The 17,815-nt window shown below is 40.3% G+C and overlaps 1 protein-coding gene across 1 annotated transcript in view; it reads left to right on the top strand.

Annotated features, from left to right (window-relative positions):
- Positions 1–17,815, top strand: part of COL22A1 (collagen type XXII alpha 1 chain) — a 186,369-nt gene that overhangs the window by 48,061 nt on the left and 120,493 nt on the right. The window contains exons 4-9 of the mRNA XM_054385294.1: positions 5,356–5,467; positions 12,798–12,921; positions 14,975–15,250; positions 16,288–16,368; positions 16,973–17,086; positions 17,620–17,664. Of these exons, the coding sequence (XP_054241269.1) occupies positions 5,356–5,467; positions 12,798–12,921; positions 14,975–15,250; positions 16,288–16,368; positions 16,973–17,086; positions 17,620–17,664 (752 nt within the window). The remainder of the gene's footprint in view (positions 1–5,355; positions 5,468–12,797; positions 12,922–14,974; positions 15,251–16,287; positions 16,369–16,972; positions 17,087–17,619; positions 17,665–17,815) is intronic.

Below are 17,815 nucleotides of genomic sequence, written 5' to 3'. Positions count from 1 at the left end.
AGCTGGTGTTTTTTTTGTTTTGGTTTTGGTTTTGTGGGGTTTTTTTGTTTGTTTGATTGGGGTTTTTTATATTAGTACTTGTGGCTAGAAATCTCCATAACAAATATATTCCACACACATCACTTGAGGCTCTGATGTCCAGTGCCTTTCCTGATTTCTTTCTCATCTGCTTTCAAATTTCCCTCCAGGCTGTTGTCTTATCAGAAACTTTCACAATTAGAAGCAGCCCAGTGATTCCCCTTGTGAGTGTTATTTTGGGCTTCTTGGGAATGGAGAGCAGAAGGCTTTTTTCTTCAGGTTAAAGTTGTTGTTAATAGCTCTGTCCTCCTTTGAGAAAACTTTCAAAACGTGCACACTGCTTGTTTTTTTTCTGACTATTTAAACTTTCCATTGTTGCACTAGTTTTCTGGGTTTGGCTCCTGTTTTGATTTCTGAGGGGGTGGGTGGTTGCCTCTGAACACAATACAGACAAGAAAGTCTCAACATGCACATTAGCTGCCACCATGCTGTCCATATCGGATCTGTATCACATCCTTAATGGAGCCAGGCAGAAATCCAGCTCATACTCAGGGCAACCAACCATAGCCACTTTAGTCTGGTCTTGAAATAATTATTTTGAAACAAAGGTCATAGGATTCTGGACAAGTACAGAGCTGTTTGATCATCCTTTGGGTGTGGTTGGGTGATGAATGGATGTCTTTCCTGTAAGAAAAATATGGTTGTGTATTACAGTTAGATGATGTAGGAATTGTCCAGTGCCAAGTGTTGCCATCTTCTCCCTGTAACAGGCAGGTTCAAGTTTGTTTTCTGATTCTGGGAAAACAGGCTGCTTCCTGTAAGGAAGTTATTACTCTCAAGTAGAGGAACATTCAGCTGATTTGATCAGCAGAGCAGTGCATAAGAAATTGCTTTCCAAGCCAAGTATGCTCTTAGGAATTTGAGCTTTTCTTTCAGGTCACCATTTTAATTTTAATGGTAATGGACTAGGGTATGCTGCTTTTCAGGAGATGCAATCATCTAGGTTAGAGGGTTTCGGTGGCCCCATATTGTTTTAGTAGCTATAATGAGGCTTATGATCAAAGACCATTATTCATCTTATTAATCGCTATATTTATGGCATTACTGATTAAATAGTTTATAAGTCAACTGGGAAACTACACCTGCCCTGGTACACCAGAAAAAAAAAAACATTTTTAATCAAAGCAGCTGAGAACAGGAAAGTCCCACCCTTTCATCCTGTGCTTGATCATGGTGCAATAGGTAACAGTAGGTTTATCCTTTCTAGTTTAGGCAGGTATGTTCTTTGCCATTTCACTTATGGAGAGATTGGGAAGCTATGTGTAGGATCTGCTTTTCCCTGGGTCACTGACAAAGTGGTCCCTCCTTGGTAGTGAAGAAAACAATGGAGCCCATATTTTTGTTGTCACCTCATCCAGTGATGCTGTATGACAGACAAAATGGCCAGTGAGATATTTGAGGAAAGATCTAAGCAAGTTGTTTTGCCTGCACTGTTAGCAGCCATACCCTGCCAGGTGAAAAAATCCTGTTCAAGCCTCCTGATTACAGCATTGCATATTTTTTACATTAACATTGTGGTTCAAGACTAAATTAGAGGCTGTCTGCCTCACAATCCCTGTTCCAGTCCTAAAGTCATCAAAGGAACATAATTTAAAGTGCTTCCAGGCACATGAAGTAGGCAAAATAACAACAGTAATACTAAAATACCATATGTTATTTTTCTTGTCCTTCAGCTGAAATAATCATAGAGGTTACTTTAAAGCACAAATTTGGAAGTTTCCCAAACTGTCTTTTTTCCAGTCCCCCCTGAGCAATCTGCCTTGACTAATTTCTCAGCTCAAATTAAACTATTTTATGTTCAATTTTTGGTCCTCCTATTTTGAAATGAAAAGATGTATGTTTAAGGAGAATCTTGCAGGGAATGACAAATGCAGGAGTGACTAGCAAATTTAAGACATTGCTAGCCTAAACTTAAAAATCATCAGTCTTTATTCAATCCTGTTGCCAAATTAGACAATGTAAATATGAGTTATTTGTGATTAATTAATGCTTTTTTTTCCCTTTTACTTCAGTCATTGCACCCAACTTCAGCAGTCTGAAAACTGTAGTTTGTATAAGCTCTCTTTTTTCTGAGTGGAAGGAGATAGGTAGTGCCAAACTCAGCCTGAGACAGATGTGATGAGTTGTTTCTCTGTATTTCTCCACTGACCCACAAGGGAAACGAAGCAATCTGCATACATCAGTTGCCTTCCTTTAAGACAGCTAAAATCAGGTGAAATGCTCATCCTCAGCAGAGTTCTTCATTGTTCAGTAGCGTGATGCCACATTTTCTATAATGCTATTGAAATTCTTCAGCAACCAGAGTGTCCATAATCTAAATGGGCTTTGGTTGGCAATGGAGTATCTAAAAGTAAAGGTTAGCTCACCAGCTATAGACCTTTACTGGGTGAGGTTTAGCTTGCAGCATTCTAAGCTTTCTTGATGTCGATGGAGAGAAATATCCACTTTTGGCATCTGTTTTAGTATGAGATTAATCTTTCCCTAGAAGTGTCTGGTTTTTTTGACTCTCTGTGCTTGACTGAATGAGAGTCACTGTTACTACCCTGTATAGAGAGCTGATATTTAGGCAGATTAACTCAATGTGGAGTGCTCTGTGAACATCAATTATTTTGTTTCATAGCTCCCCCTAAGGAAAATGGGGGCAATATCTGAATTTGACACAGAGTAAATTAATAGTCTGATTAAAACAAAACCATTTGCTGGTTTTGACTGTAGACTCTGACACATCCAGGATTAGTTTTCTTGTAGACTTACATGGCATTTCAGAAAGAACAACCTTCATTCACTCTTTAATCAAAAATAGATCAAGAAATTTGCAATTTGCCAATTCATGGCCCAAATATGAAAAATCCTATTATGATTTACCTGTGTGCTTTTCCAATTCTGAATGCAAATGAGATAGTCTAAGTTGTGAGTGTGACTTATTTTCATACAACAAGTTCTGCATGCAAAGTGGTTTTAATGACCTTGTATGTGTTTCCTGGTGTTATTTAGGCTAGGCTTTCTACGCTGCATGTTGATAGGAAATGTAGGAAATCTTAGAGGAAAAAAAAATAAAAAGAGGTTGATTAAATATGACTCTTTAGCTTGTTTCCATTGGAGAAACATACTATTGTGCACAGCTTCACAGTTGCCCATGATATGAATGCTAGTTTGAGTTGTCAGAGAAAGAAGAGAACAAGTCTGAGTCTGAGCTAATGATGGAGAAACTTAGCAAGAAGTTTTTATCTGAGTCTTGTATTTGCATATTTTGAGCACAGACCTTTACAGTACTCCACAATTTGAGGAGGACCCTGGTGAATGGACATTACAGCATCACTTGGGCAGCACTTCAGCCTTTCAGTTTCCTAACAATTTCCTTTCCCAGTCATTGCAGTTTCTTGTTGCCAGCAATGCTCATCTGCCTTCCTTACATTTCTGTGGCTGGTGTAGATGAGGGATGTGTACTGCTTGGTTAAATGAGTTATGAGAGGGCTTCTATGGACAGGTCACACTAGTTTTTATGTTATGGCCAGGAGGGAACTCTCATGTTCTGGTAGGGTCTATTTACTAAGATTTATAGCTGTAATTGTGGCTGATTATAGTATGTCAGAAGAGGGTATCACTAGAGTTGTTGTAAAGGTGATTATGAGGTGGGACCATGAGCCCTTGGAGCATCTTAACTGCCTCATTTGCCCACCTGAGTGTCCAGTAATAGCTGAAAATAGAGTGGACAGGAGAGAAAAGCTATTGACAGATAAGAAAGTTAGTGTAATACAAAAGGCCTAAACTTGGCACCAGGCAACCATTTCTGTCTTTGAAAACAAGTAAGATTATATTTCCTCAGGAAAAAAAAAAAAAGCTATTACTTCAGAAATAGCTCTATGATGGAAGCTTTTTGTTCTGCTTGTTGTCTGCTGTCACATTTTGATTTGCCTTGGGACAGGACCACGCAGGTATTTTGCAGCTATTTATTCATATAAATTTGAAGAATAACATCATTAGGTGGGCATGGTTTCCTGCTGTAGCTGTTTTCAAGTCCTGAAATGGCTTTCATCCTGAAAGGCTCGTGAGGAAACTAAGAAACCCGAGTATCTTAGGGTCTAACTTCATCACATGGAAATGTTTGTCCTAGAAAACTTTTAGGAACTCACTAATTGAGCAAAGTTAAAAGCACTCACATAGGTCAAAATGTATTCATCACATGAAGCTGTTCTAATATCACTGGGTTTGTGTGTTGGAATGACACACAGAGGAGTCAGTATCTGTGCTTGTGTGAGAGGGACACAAGGTTGAAATAGCCCAAATAAAGCACAGATTCTCTCCTCAGTCACTCACAACCTGCCTTTTGCAGCGTCTTTGCCTCCATCTCCACAGTGTGTTTGGTTCTGGGAGCAGCTGTTAGTCATATTTCTATTAAAATGACACAAAAGTGTACGCAGTTGAGTGTCTCAGACAGGTGATTTTCAACAGAGACATGGAGAGTGAGTCCAGAGAAGGCCACAGAAACGGTCATGGGGCTGGAACATCTTTCCTGTGAAGACAGCCTGAGAGAGTTCAGGATGTTCAGCCTGGAGAAGGGGAGGCTTCAGGGAAATCTTATTGTAACCTTTCTATATATAAAAGGGGGTTATAAGAAAGATGGAGTGAGAGTTTTTGCCAGGGTCTGTAGTGACAGGATAAGGGGGAACAGTTTTAAACTGAGAGATTGGTGATAAGGGGGGCGAAAAAGTACATTGAGGGTGGTGAGACACTGGAACTTGTTGCCCAGAGCAGCTGTGGATGCCCCATCACCTGAAATGTTGAAAGTCAGGTTGGATGGGGCCTTGAGCAACCTGGTATAGTAAAAGATATCCCTGCCTGTGGCAGGGGGATTGGACTAGATGATCTTTGAAAGTTCCTACCAACGCAAACCGCTCTATGATTCTAGGGTTCTATGATTCTGTAAATAAGTTTTTGAGTCTGTACCTGCGTGTTTTTCTTCATAGAGCTTAACTAATTATAATAGACTTCAGTGCAATGCAAACAACAACTACTGATTTTTGGAAAACCCTGCTCTAATCTCTACAGGACTTGTTATGGCTGAATTTATGTTTGGTTTTGAGTTGTTGTGGGGTTTTGTTTTTGGTTTTTTTTTGACTGAGCAGATTAGACCATACCAGAATTTTGTTCTGGCTTTTCCCAGCAAGAACAAGGTCGATCTGTGAAGTGTTGTCTTTGTGGGCTAAGATAAGTACTATTGAAGGCACATCCCCCTGTCTGATCAATGTCTCATATTGACACTTCCTTGATGGACAGGATTTGACCTGATGGATTCGTTCAGCGTGAAACAGATTTTTGGAACGAAAGAAAATGGAATTCAGAGTGCTTATGTACGACTTGGAAGCTTCCCAGTTGTTCAGAAAACTGAGTGAGTACACTGGTTTTTCGCTGTATTTTCATCTGAGTCTTTGCTTTACGTTGATTCCTTCAGGTTAACTTTGTAGTAGTTATGAAGTATCTACACATACATTCCTGCTTTGATCATCTCTCTCAGTTCTACAGGCACAGAATTTATCCAACGTGGTTGGCAGCCTCCACACTACCTACAGGCTCCATCTGGGTAGAGTATGAGCTGTTTTCTGCGTGCCTCATTGGTTGTGAGAAGCAGCATCAAGAAATTCACAAAAGAACCTGGGGTTTAATAAACAGCTTGTAAAAGGAATTTTTGGTAGCACTCCTGTTGAGATATATATTTGCTAATCACATGAGAGAGACAAGTTCCTAGTAGATGTTGATATCAGTTAGCTAATATGGGTTTTGGCCTCACAAAAGAATGAAACATTTTTAATCCTGTGTTGACATGGATTCAGTTCTTGGAGCCTTTTATGACCTGATGCTGCCAGTTGTATTGTAGTCTGTCAGACTACTGTTTTCTCTTCAGGTTGGTACTTGAGTTCTGCTAACATTAGCCTTGAAAAGAATGAGTGCATAATTTCATGGAGTAACCATGAGCCATAGATTCAATTGTCATCATTAACACTTTTCCAGTAAATTTCTCTGTGCTGGTGTTAACTTCAGTTTAAAAAATCAATAGCAAGTATTTTCCTTCTTATAGATGAGGACTGCTATTGTTATTTTTTTTTTTTTTTGCTTTAGCTCTTTTACTTAGCTCACTGTATCTTTGAGATTGTCCCCAGACTTATATTTGTTTTATTTCATATATTTTTTTCTGTCCTGGAGCCAACCTGTATTGATTTGCCCTTTCCCCCTCCCTCTCCTTCTTTGTATAAACACACAATCTTAAAAAAAAAAAAAAAAAAAAAGAAAAAGTAAAAATATGGTATACTGAAGGGAAAACCTATTGCTCTAAACTCCATAAATGTTGTCAAGTCTCAGGGTAAGAAAATTCATGATCTGGAAGAAGGCCAGACAACCAAAGACAGCTTGGTCTTGATAAGTAGTAGATATATAACTAGTGTATGTGGGGAGGGGTATAAACCTATTTTGTTTAGCTCGCAGCAGAGTCTTTTGGCAGAGTCTCTGCTGCAGCTCTTAACAGGCAGTAGTAGCATGCTTTATCACTGTAAAGCATTACCAGCAAACTACATAGAAATGGTCACACTTAAGAAATTGTTTGAATGATCATCTACTGAATCTGAGCTCCGGGCAATACTGTGACGAATAGGACTAGGGCAATCTTTGGGTGTATGAACAAGAACTGTCATAAAGTATGAGCTGACTATCTCCATATCAGGCAACTCAGTCACCACTGGTGGGATGCTATGCCCAGTTCTGATTTCCATAGTTCAGTAACTAGGAATGGAATGAATGAAAATCTAAAACGCTGTGAAGTCTAATAGTGAGAAATTCAAGTGCAGTGTAGTCAGGTAAAATAAACTGTTAACAACTGAAGTGATCTCTCTCCATAAGAATCTCTGGGGAATCTAAGTTTAGGAAAGGTTCTTTGGTGCTAGTGGTAGACTGAAAGTCAGTGGGTATCTGTTAACAACAAAAAGTGCAGATTATAGAGAGTTTCCATTTGGATTTTTTTTTTTTCAAATTAAGGATTGAAGGACTTTGTTGTTGTTTCTTCTGTTGTTTTCCCAGAAAGACTTGAGGGAGTGAAGGCAGACCAACTAGCTGTGGTGACTTTCTGTCTGCTCAGATTGAACCCATTTATTTGTTGCTGTTGGTTTTAAAATAAGTAATATATTTTATTGCTCAGGACAATTAGAAGTCAAGTATTCATAATTGGTAGATTGAAATGGGTAAACTTCCTGTTTAATGGTTAACTGAAATATGGAATGAAAGAAGGACTTTTGTATTTTCAGCCTTTTGTATTTTAAATTCCATATTCCTGTGGGTGGAACTGCACTGAAATGGACATAACTCCTGGGGGGTTGTCTGCATATTTGGTTCATTTTAATCTTTGAATGTCAGGAAAATGAAAACTTTTGAAACTGCATAAAACTGATCACTGGAAGAATAAACAAAACAAAAACATCTGTCCTGTCTTGTAGATAACCGCAAGCAATGCTTAGCCACTGGTAGCAACATTTCATAATTAGATAAAAAAAATCATTAACTGGTAATGTATGTAATTCACTTTATTATCTGCTTAAAGGATTTGTATCCTTTTCTTTAAGCACTTTTATTTGTACAAAGTTCCATCCTAGCTGTTTGGGAAATGTGCCTATTCATCTTCCAGCCTGAAGACTAGAATTATTAACTTTCTTCCTATTTGTGGTGAGGCATCTTGTTATGGCTCTGTGAGCAAGCAACCACAGCTGGGAACCCGGCTGCAGCCAACGTCCTGGTCAGAGGGGCTTACAGGACTCTCTAGCTGGCTAAGGGCTGGTCCATATATCTGTTTTTCTCCCAGTCCTACTGTTGGCTTATGGCTCCTCAGTGGAACTCCTGGCTGAAGCTGTGCCCCAGATTTCTGGGTTTGGGTACTCAAGATTGTTTCTCATTACTGTTGTCTTGGCTAATGCCAAACTTTTGGCTCAGTATCTTGCTCTGTCCTCCACCTGTTTCTCCTAATCCTGACCCCTGAGCCTTCCTCCTGGTCATTTCCATCCCTCAGTTTTTCTCTTGCCTGGTCTGGTTCTAGCCTGGCTTGGTTCTTATCTCAGCTGCCACCTCACAGAACTTCCTGATACCTATTATAGCTTCTAGTGGTGCTCCTTTTACTTTTCATATTGCTACATTGTTGTCTTCCCCGGTTTCTGAGTCTTAGATTGTTTTGAGCTATTTTGTTTGTCTGGGGACTCTGTCTCCTGACATCACTTTGACTTCAGTTCACTACCATGGTTTTCTCTGTGGACTCTTGTTTTGCTTCACAGAGAAATAAATTCTACACAAAGCTACCAAAACTTCCTACACTAGATATAAAATCTGTTGAATGTTTTCTTTTTACTTACTTCTTCTCAAACATCTGTTTCACATGAGGAACAGCAGAGATAACTGAGATTCTTCAGCTTGGAGGAGAGAAGGCATCTGGGTAGGGGAGGCACATGTCTACAACTACCTGAAGGGAGGTTGTAGCCAGGAGGGGGTTGGTCTCTTCTCCCAGGTAACCAACACCAGAACAAGAGGACACAGTCTCAAGCTGCGCCAGGGGAGGTTTAGGAGGTGAGGAGAAAGTTCTTCACAGAGAGAATGGTTGGCCATTGGAATGGGCTGCCCAGGGAGGTGGTGGAGTCACCATCCCTGGAGGTGTTCAAGGGGGGATTGGACGTGGCACTTGGTGCCATGGTTTAGATAGGCATGAGGTGTAGGGTGACAGGTTGGACTCGATGATCCTTGAGGTCTCTTCCAACCTTCTTGATTCTATGATTCTATGATTTAAGGAGGTTGGACAAGATGACCTTTGAGGGTCCCTTCCAAACCAATGCAACCTGTGACTCTGAATCTGTGAAATTAACTAGCTTTCTCCAACCTTGTTTTGCAGACTAAATTTGTGAGTTACATTTCGTATTAACAGTTTTAACTGTTGCAAAAGTGGTCAAATACACTAGTTATGCTCTTCCTCACCAGAAATTCTATTAATTGTTGTTTCATTCAAAGTCTGAAATGAGAACTGATAATCTTATTTTGCTCCATTGTGTTATTATTATAGATGTAGGGTCTCATGCTGTTTGTCACAGATGTAGGTCTTATGCCAAACAAAATCATGTAAGAAGGAGACTGGGTATTGAAAATGGGCAATGGCCAAAGAGTCTTCTGCCTCATTATTATAATTTGTTTGTGGAAGTTGTGATTCACCTGACCATGTAGCTGGGTTAATTAACTCCTGGACTAACCTGCAACACTGGGGGATTCTTTTGTCTTGGAGTTTTATAAAGGACTCTTCTGCAGTTTATCTTGTTGTCAGAATTATAGACCAAGGAGCTGGCAGAGTGCTCCCTGTAGGAACCAGACATCCAGCAAAGCTCCATAATATGGATCATCAGTTCAATTCAGCCTTGGGTGAAAAGGAAATAAAACATTTCTGAGGACAGCAATTCCTGCCCTTGGATTCCTAAGTAAAGCTGATCTTCTAGATGGAGATCACTTTTTAGTGAGAAAATAAATGAAAACTCATAAAGGAAGATTTTATTATTTATGCAGTAATGCATCTCTGTAAAAGATACAGGGAGCAATGACTTCAAAAATAGTTTTTATCATCTTTAGAGTAATGAGAGTGTCTTTAGATTTGCTTTTGGCATGAAGCCTTTCTCTATCAGGAACTTGCAGCCAGTTCTTTGACACCTTTAAAAATCAGTTGAGAGTGACAAGTAGTAGTGCATTCTAGCTCTCTATCAGCTTGAATCTACCTGATGGACCATTTGTCAGTCTCTGTGTGATGAGATGTAGTCAGACTCAGTAGTATATTTAGGTACCTGACTCCCAGTTACTTCTGTGGGCCTTAAGCATCTGAAAACCCTTTCTGAATTTAAGCTCACGGGGAAATATTCCTATTTCCACCTCAGAGGTATCCAGAAAGACTCTCTTAGCATGAAAGCCAGAAGTTGGCTATTCCAGATTTGATTGTAGTTTGTCAGGCCCAAGACTCAACATAGTATCTTGAGGGATTAATTTCAACCACATGCTCTGATAACTTACTGCTCAGAAAGCAGTCATGCCAGACTTAGAGCCACTACCCATAATTCTTACTTGGAACTGAGTACACCAGTATATACAGAGTTGGAAAACTGTTAGGGAAAGGCATCACTGAATGCATGTGTCCTGCTGCTGCTGATGTGATGGTAGCAAACATACTACAGAGCTGTAACTCTGCTACATTGTGACACCACTGGATTAAATGAAGAACCATTTCTCTGCTAGCTTTTCATTGGAGCTGGTGATGGGTTGTAGCTAGGAGAATCCTTCAATAGGGCTGTCTGTGCCATGAATGTCAATAAGAATCTTATAGGGCAGGACAGAGAACTCATTAAACCCAGTTTTGATGGTGATGGTAGGTGGTGAGAAGTGAATGAAGGTAAATACAGTAGGTACGTAGGCTGAAATGACAGAAGTTTGAGAAGCTGAGCCACAGGGAAATGCCCCCACTGCCAGCACTCTCATGTAGAAACACTGATGGGTTTTGTTCAAGAGAACAGAGCAGTATGCAAGGCCTTTCAACTATCAGCATTGCCACCTTGCTGAACTTTCTCGAAGGGGTGGAGAAGAACAGCCCAAGCTGTCAGTGATGTTAAAAGCTGAGGCACACATCTTCTTTGACAAACTCGGACACAATAAGGGTACAAAACCATTTTGGCAGGAAATTTGCAGTGAGACAGGTCAGTGGTGAAGGATACCTGGCAGGGAGTCTTTTTGGGAGGGCTGATGTGACTGACATGACTCTCTCTTGCCAGACATCCTGTAGACTTAGTGGCTTTCAGTGCCCTTGTCGTGCCAGTTGTATTCTCCATAGCAACTCTGCCACAAGAATGACAACTGACATGCTTGTTTTGTCATGAAGGGAAGGAGTGTCTGACTACTTTGTGTGCCATGAGAGAGATGGGTACTGGTGTGAGGTAGGGTGGTCAGTAACCAGGGTGGTCCAGTTTGCAAATAGCTAGTACCAAGAAGTGAGACAGCCTTGTCTGCTCTCCTAAGGGAAGGATTTAGTAAAGGAGCAAGTAGGAGCTTGGTTGTTGGAAGCCTTCAGAGGGTGCTTTTGTCCTCAGTGGGAAGACAAGCTTATAACTCTGTATAGCCTGCATGGGCATTTTATACAGCAAAAGCCTCAGTAGTGGATGAAGTCACAGTGTTCTGGATTTTTAACTTGGCTAAAAAGATAGGGTATTCAAAGCATATATGAAAAGATGGCTGAATATTTTGGCATTAGGAAAGATTGGCTTTCAACGTTTGCTGTAACAGCAGAAAACCAAAAAATAATTGGGAATGTTGAAGATTTCTTTTTTCTTTAAATATCATTAAAAGTCTCTAGTTTTGTGTGCCTTTGTGTCAGTTTCTGCATAGTGGTGGACTATGTCAAGTATTCCTTAAGAGAATCTGTCTTCATTATTTTGTTCTTCATTAATTGCTGCTGTTGTGTTTTGTTTTCTAAGGGGTGCTTAGGCCTGATTGCTCAGATGTCTGGAAGGAAAGACATGATATTTAGGAAGAGTCTATTTAGGAATGATCAGAGGAACAGGCTGGTTTGGGCATGGGGAACAAGGACATTAACTAGGACTCTTCAGCTGGGAAAAAAGATGGCTCTAAGCATTATAAGCAAAGTTTGCAAAACCATGAATGGCATTAAAAAAAAAGAAGAAGAATAGATTCATTGTGTTGTCCCTTATAAAAACTGAGCTAGGTCCTAAAGAAGAGGATACTCATTAGACATTGAGTAGCAGAGCTGTGTGATTCCTTGGCAAAAGACATTGTGAATGTAGTAAATTTACCTGAGCTCAAGGGGAAACTGGAGAAGTCCATACAAGATAAATACATTAAAAATTATTAATATAAAAATTGCAGATGTAGCTGAATTTGACCCCTGGATTCCAAAAATCTGGAGGTAGGAGGGAATATGTTTGTTCTGCTTGTTGCTCTTAGGCATCCAGTAATGGCTAATCACAAAAAAGATAATGCTGCTGGGTTAGTTACACGTTCTGTCCAGCCCTTCTTGCTCATCTTACTGTATGTTCTTATGTTGGGGTTGAGTCAAATAGTGCTGGTTTTGATTCCTTCAGACTCATGCATGGATCTTGATGTCAGTCTGAGTAAATTTATGCTAATGTGTTAGCAGTGTTTGATTTGAGAAGGTTCTGTTCTCCCAGGCCATCAACCAAGGAACATCTTCTTGGACAGGCATGCAGAGTAGTGCCTGTTTTGGAGCAAATATTACAATATTTATTGATGTAACTTGGTACATTTATCCAGGGTTTCAGGTGTGTCACATGTCTTCAGTGCATCTGAAGAAGAACCAACTGATTTACAGATTGCATGAAATGAAGCATCAAGTGAAAAGTAACTGGTTTGACATGGTGCATACTGGACTGCAGATTTTCACTGTTTTTATCTATTTATATAATTAATTTGAGAGCTATGACATTGAAATGAAAAAGGGCTTCTAAAGGACAGAACCCCCTGGAGGACATAAGTTCGTGTTCATCTTGGTAGGTTTGGTAGGCTGCCAAATAGAGCAGATTTTGTGGGAGCTATGTAATATTTTTGGGAAGCATTGCTGGGAGATGCAGGGAGTTTCAGAGGTTCTACTTTTTACTGCTAAGTCTAATGCATTACTCTGTTTCCCCTTCCCCTGCCAGGGATGTATTTCCACAAGGTCTCCCTGATGAGTATGCCTTTGTAACTACCTTCAAATTCCGGAAGGCTTCCAGGAAAGAAGATTGGTACATTTGGCAGATTATTGACAAGTATGGCATACCACAGGTACGAGGCCATTTGCAGCCAGCAAGAGCAGCTTGCTTTCTCTTCTGTTGCATGAAGCAGTTTTCTTGCCTTAACCTCCCACTCATCATTTTTCCTTGTGGATGAGTAAAAATCTGTTTACCTGTCTTTCAGTTCATTTTGCTGAAAATCCTTTACCTTTAACTCAAACCCTGAAGAAAGGCTTGCATAGGCCTTGATTGTTGTTAGCATGAAGATAGTAGTGTTAGTTGGAAAGGGGGAGAAACACGCACCACCCTTGTTACTGAAGACAATTTGGGGGTTTTGATTGTTTTGTTCACGTAGTATTGTTTAGGGGAAAATATTTTGCCTGTTTGAAAAATGATTGGCACACAGTTGTACTACAGTGTAGTGAGATATATCAAGTTTTTCCACAGACTTCTAGATATCATATAAACGCATTATAGATGCTCAACTTAAAATGTGGATTTTACTACTCTACAAGCCCAAATCCTGACTGCTGCAGAATTTGATCTAAATTGTTGACAAGTACTCTCAGGATCTCAGAAGAAAAACACCATAAATGTGTAAGAAACAACTATCTGTTCCTATAGAGCACGATCTTAGCATGCTATAGTTTAGTAGTTCTTCTGTGCTTAAAGAGGGAGAGGCTTGGATGGGCTTATGTTTCTTTGCTTAGTACAAACATAGCTCTGACGGCATTGCTCATGACTCTAAACTGAGCTGTCAGCACAGGCACACAGCCGTGTAATGCAGTATTGCTGCTTTGAGATGCAGTATTGCTGCTTTGAGACTGGTATTTGAAAGGATTTGGAGAATTTTCAGTGAAGAATAGGTGCAGTTTGAGGGCTTTATTAACTGAATTTCAGACAATGGCAAAAGGTTTATATGAAAATTATTATCGACTTCTCTGTGTTATACAAAACATCATGTACTGTGCTACATGCACTCCTAATTCCTGCAGAGTGAGAATGTGTCTATCGCTCAGCATTTATTTGAGGCAGCTGAAAACTTGAACTGCTTGGGTGTGGACAGGAAAAAGTACTCAAGACTCTCAGTATTATATTCTAAAGTGCCTTAAATTTTGGTGCCAGAAGTGCCTTGGAGCCTCATGAGCCCTGTTTCATGTAAGTTGCTAGTGGTTAAGCCACTACATTGCAGACCTGCATAGTGTACAGACTGCAGAAGCTTCTGAGCTAACACTGATCCGAGCTGGCGTTTCCAGCCATCACAGTGCTCAGTTGTATTGGAGATGTTGGGTTAGCTCTGCATTCAGCCTGCCCTGGGCTGCTTTTATCAGACAAAGCTCAGTGCTGATGTTGCCAAACTCCTTCCAGCCCTGCAGCTTGAAAACAACACCATTTGTTCCTACGGCTTTTGCTTTACTCTGTTCCATGCTACTTGCTGGTAACTGCCTGACTTTGGTAAAAGAAACTAATTTCTAAAAGAAATAATGGTGTAATGTCTTCGAAAGCCTCCTTTTATGTGCCCCATAGCCTGCAACACAGTGTGTGGAGGCTGTAGCTGTAGTTTGCTGTTCAAAGCATCTGAAATAAAGTGTATGCAGTGCTACAGTTCAGCAGAATGGTTTCTTACCAAGCAATATGGCACTTGTCCATGCCCCAGGGGACAGTTGAGGACATGTGATGGGACTAAAGAGCCCATAGCCTGCTGGGAAGTTGTGAAGTAGTACACAGGATAGAGAAAACCAAAACAGGTTCAGCTTTGTCTGTCTGCCTTCGGGAAGATGCCCCTGCTATGTTACCACCCAATCATGCCCAAGCATTGCTTGGGAGAATTCAAAGTGGCATGCACTGAAACCATGTCAAGGATTGTACTCACGAGAGAAGTCTTTAGAAGCTCATGGATCTGCATCCAAGCAGTCATCTGAACAGACTTAGGCTCCCTGTGCATATCTCACTCAAAATTCTGTGCTCTGCTCTTTGCTTGGACTTCTTACCGCATGCTGTACCCTCGCTGACTTTGGGGTGTCTGTTGTGATGGAAAGCAGGCAAGAGGAAGGAGAAGGCTTTGCACTTTCTTTCTTTGCAGAATCATTTCTATCTGCTCGCAGGTCTCAATTCGATTAGATGGAGAGAACAAAGCTGTAGAGTACAATGCCATTGGCCTCACCAAGGACGCCGTGAGAGTGGTCTTCCGAAGTGCCCGTGTCAGTGACCTTTTTGACCGCAACTGGCACAAAATTGCCCTCAGTATTCAGTCAAAGGCTGTCTCACTTTACATAGACTGCAGACTGGTGCAGATGCTGCCTATTGAAGACAGGGAAAATATTGACATTCAAGGAAAGACTGTGATTGGCAAACGCTTGTATGACAGTGTCCCCATTGAGGTAAGTACTGTGGGGGCAGGTTTGAACTGGGTTATTGTTCAGAATTGGGTTTGCAGTGTATGAATGGGGGTTTGGGGTCTACGTTGTAGTTGACTGCTTTTCCTAAAGCAGCATCACTGAAATGTTACCTGTGTGACATAGGTATGACAGATTTGCATCACATCATGTGTAGACGTGCTGTCTTTTTCTGTGAGACTGTCAGTGTCTCTGTAATAGGGATTAAAAATGAGAAATCCATTTAATCTTTCTGTCTAATCCTGCAGTGTGCTACTGTTAAAATCAGAGACAAAATCATCCACAATTGCCATGAAACTGGGTACTGAACTACACATGTAAAGGTCTTTTGCTGTTTGGTCTTGGCATTATGAATGTTTCTTCCTGTGATAGGAAGAGATGGGGAAAACCAGAAAACTTATTAACTCGAGAGAGTTGTGATGATCAGGTATCAGAAATGATACCTGATATTAAATAACTCTTGCTCCAATTGAATCAAAGTTGAGACCTGCAGGTTGGACCTGATTATTTGGTAGCAATCTTAACCTGGTATAACTCATGCATAATTGCTTGGAGACTTGTATAATCTTTCTTAGCTGGATGGAACACACATATTAAATATGTTAATAGCATTTCTCATACAGGGGTAAATGTTCAGAAGATGCAAGGCACAACATGAGAAAAACCACACTTTATGTCTAGATAAAATTCTAGGAAGGATAGCGGTGGTCAGAATATGTCTTCTCAAACAGAAATTTGGCCAGGACATGGGGATTAGCATATGACCTTATTTGCATGAAAATCTGTACCACAATTTTAATAGGGATATGCAGGTTCTCATTAGCTCAGCACTCCTGGAGCATGCTGAAATATTGGTCCATTATTGATAGATAAATACCACAGAATCCATAGAATCACTACGAAGTTTGGCCCATCTGTTTTTTTTGTTTCTATTTGTCTGCATTGTTGGTATCCAATAAAAAGGACATTCAGTCTTTAATAATTCACTGTCTCTAAAACTATTGCCTCACTTTATCTTCTAGTTTGATCTTCAGCGGATGGTTATTTACTGTGATTCTAGGCATGCTGAGCTGGAGACCTGCTGTGACATTCCCTCTGGACCAGTAAGATTCTTTTTTGTCATTTATTCATTTTCACATGAACACTCTTCATTGAAATCTGTTGCATAAAAGAGGGAATATATGGGAGTGTGGGATTATAATTTTTTTAATGATGGTGAATGAAACTTCACTATATAATTGGTAGTGTTGCAGTGCCAGAGAGGACTACTGAAGAGGGATGAATATGAGGAATTGAAGTTTCCTAGTTGCTCTTTCCTTGTCAAACTGTCAGGGGAAACAAAACCCTGAAGTGATGATGGAACAACAGAAATACAACATGAAATATTCAACATGTTTCCTGCTGCTTTTATTTGGGGAGTGCTAACACAGTGCCAGTTGCTGCTTAGTTTCCTGTGCTCAACTGTCGTTAGAAACTTCCACTTTCCTTTCAATTCTCTCCCCTCAATCTAGATTAAAGAGATTCTTTATTAATTTTGCAACATTTCCCCTCATTGCTCAAATGAATGGTGTTTGTGGGATTTTGTTCCTCACTAGGATTCATTTAGCTGTGTGTTACCCAGTAATACCTATGCAGTTTCTCTAAAGGGGTGAAAGAGGAAGCTTTCTAGCATCAAGTTTCATCATGATCTTGGGTGTTTGGGTGTAGTGCCAGGTCACGGTCCTGACAGAAGCACCTCCCTTGGAAGTGAGGCCCACTGTTGGCAGTGAGCAAGTTGGCCACCTCAAGACTTTCAACTGTTCCTGTCCTGCTGGACAAAAGGTGAGTATTGAGATTGCTGTGTTCATTTGAGACATGCTGGATAGATTTGGAAATAGGTCTATGACATAGTGCAGGTGAGTTACAAGAAGAATTGTCTTTGTGAAGCATTTTAAGACCTAGAGGTGAAAAGCACTTCACAGAAAAAGCTAGGCGTGTGTTATTCACAAGTGGGATATCTGTAGAAGTAATGGCAGTCATGGTATCAACCTTGAAAACTAAGTAGTGGTTCTTAGCCAGTACACTCATGTGCATCCCTCTTCAAATGAAAAAAGGAAGAGATCCTGGAGGTAAGATAGCCACATTGTAAAAATCTCACAGCTTTGAAAAGCAATGTGTTTGTATATATTGACTGTGACTGGGACCTCTGAGAAGCCAGTTCATTGTCATTGCTCTTGAGAGCATGTCAGTTTCACTCTGCTCTACATTGAAACCTGAAAACAATTTCTGTTGCTACCAGTTGTTGTAAGATTGGGCCTCTTGTTTTGTTTTATAATGAAAAGATCAGTTGGACTAATTGTGTTTTTTTCTCTTAGGGGGACAGAGGTCCGATGGGCCCTGGAGGTCCTAAAGGTCAAAAGGTCAGTAATATGTATTAGTTCATTTGCTTGATAAAAACAACATCAACAATAAATCAGTTTCAGAATTAGCTGAGCAGTTGAAGATTTTGAGAAATACGAGTTAATTTGGTGTATGAGTGAGTTCAGGTCATTCTGGAAGAGCCTGGGACTG

The sequence above is a fragment of the Indicator indicator genome, chromosome 12 (genome assembly GCF_027791375.1).
Source record: "Indicator indicator isolate 239-I01 chromosome 12, UM_Iind_1.1, whole genome shotgun sequence".
In the NCBI taxonomy this organism is placed as follows: Eukaryota; Metazoa; Chordata; class Aves; order Piciformes; family Indicatoridae; genus Indicator; species Indicator indicator.
The sequence above is the reverse complement of the archived record's forward strand: the minus strand, read 5'-3'. Positions and strand labels throughout refer to the sequence as shown.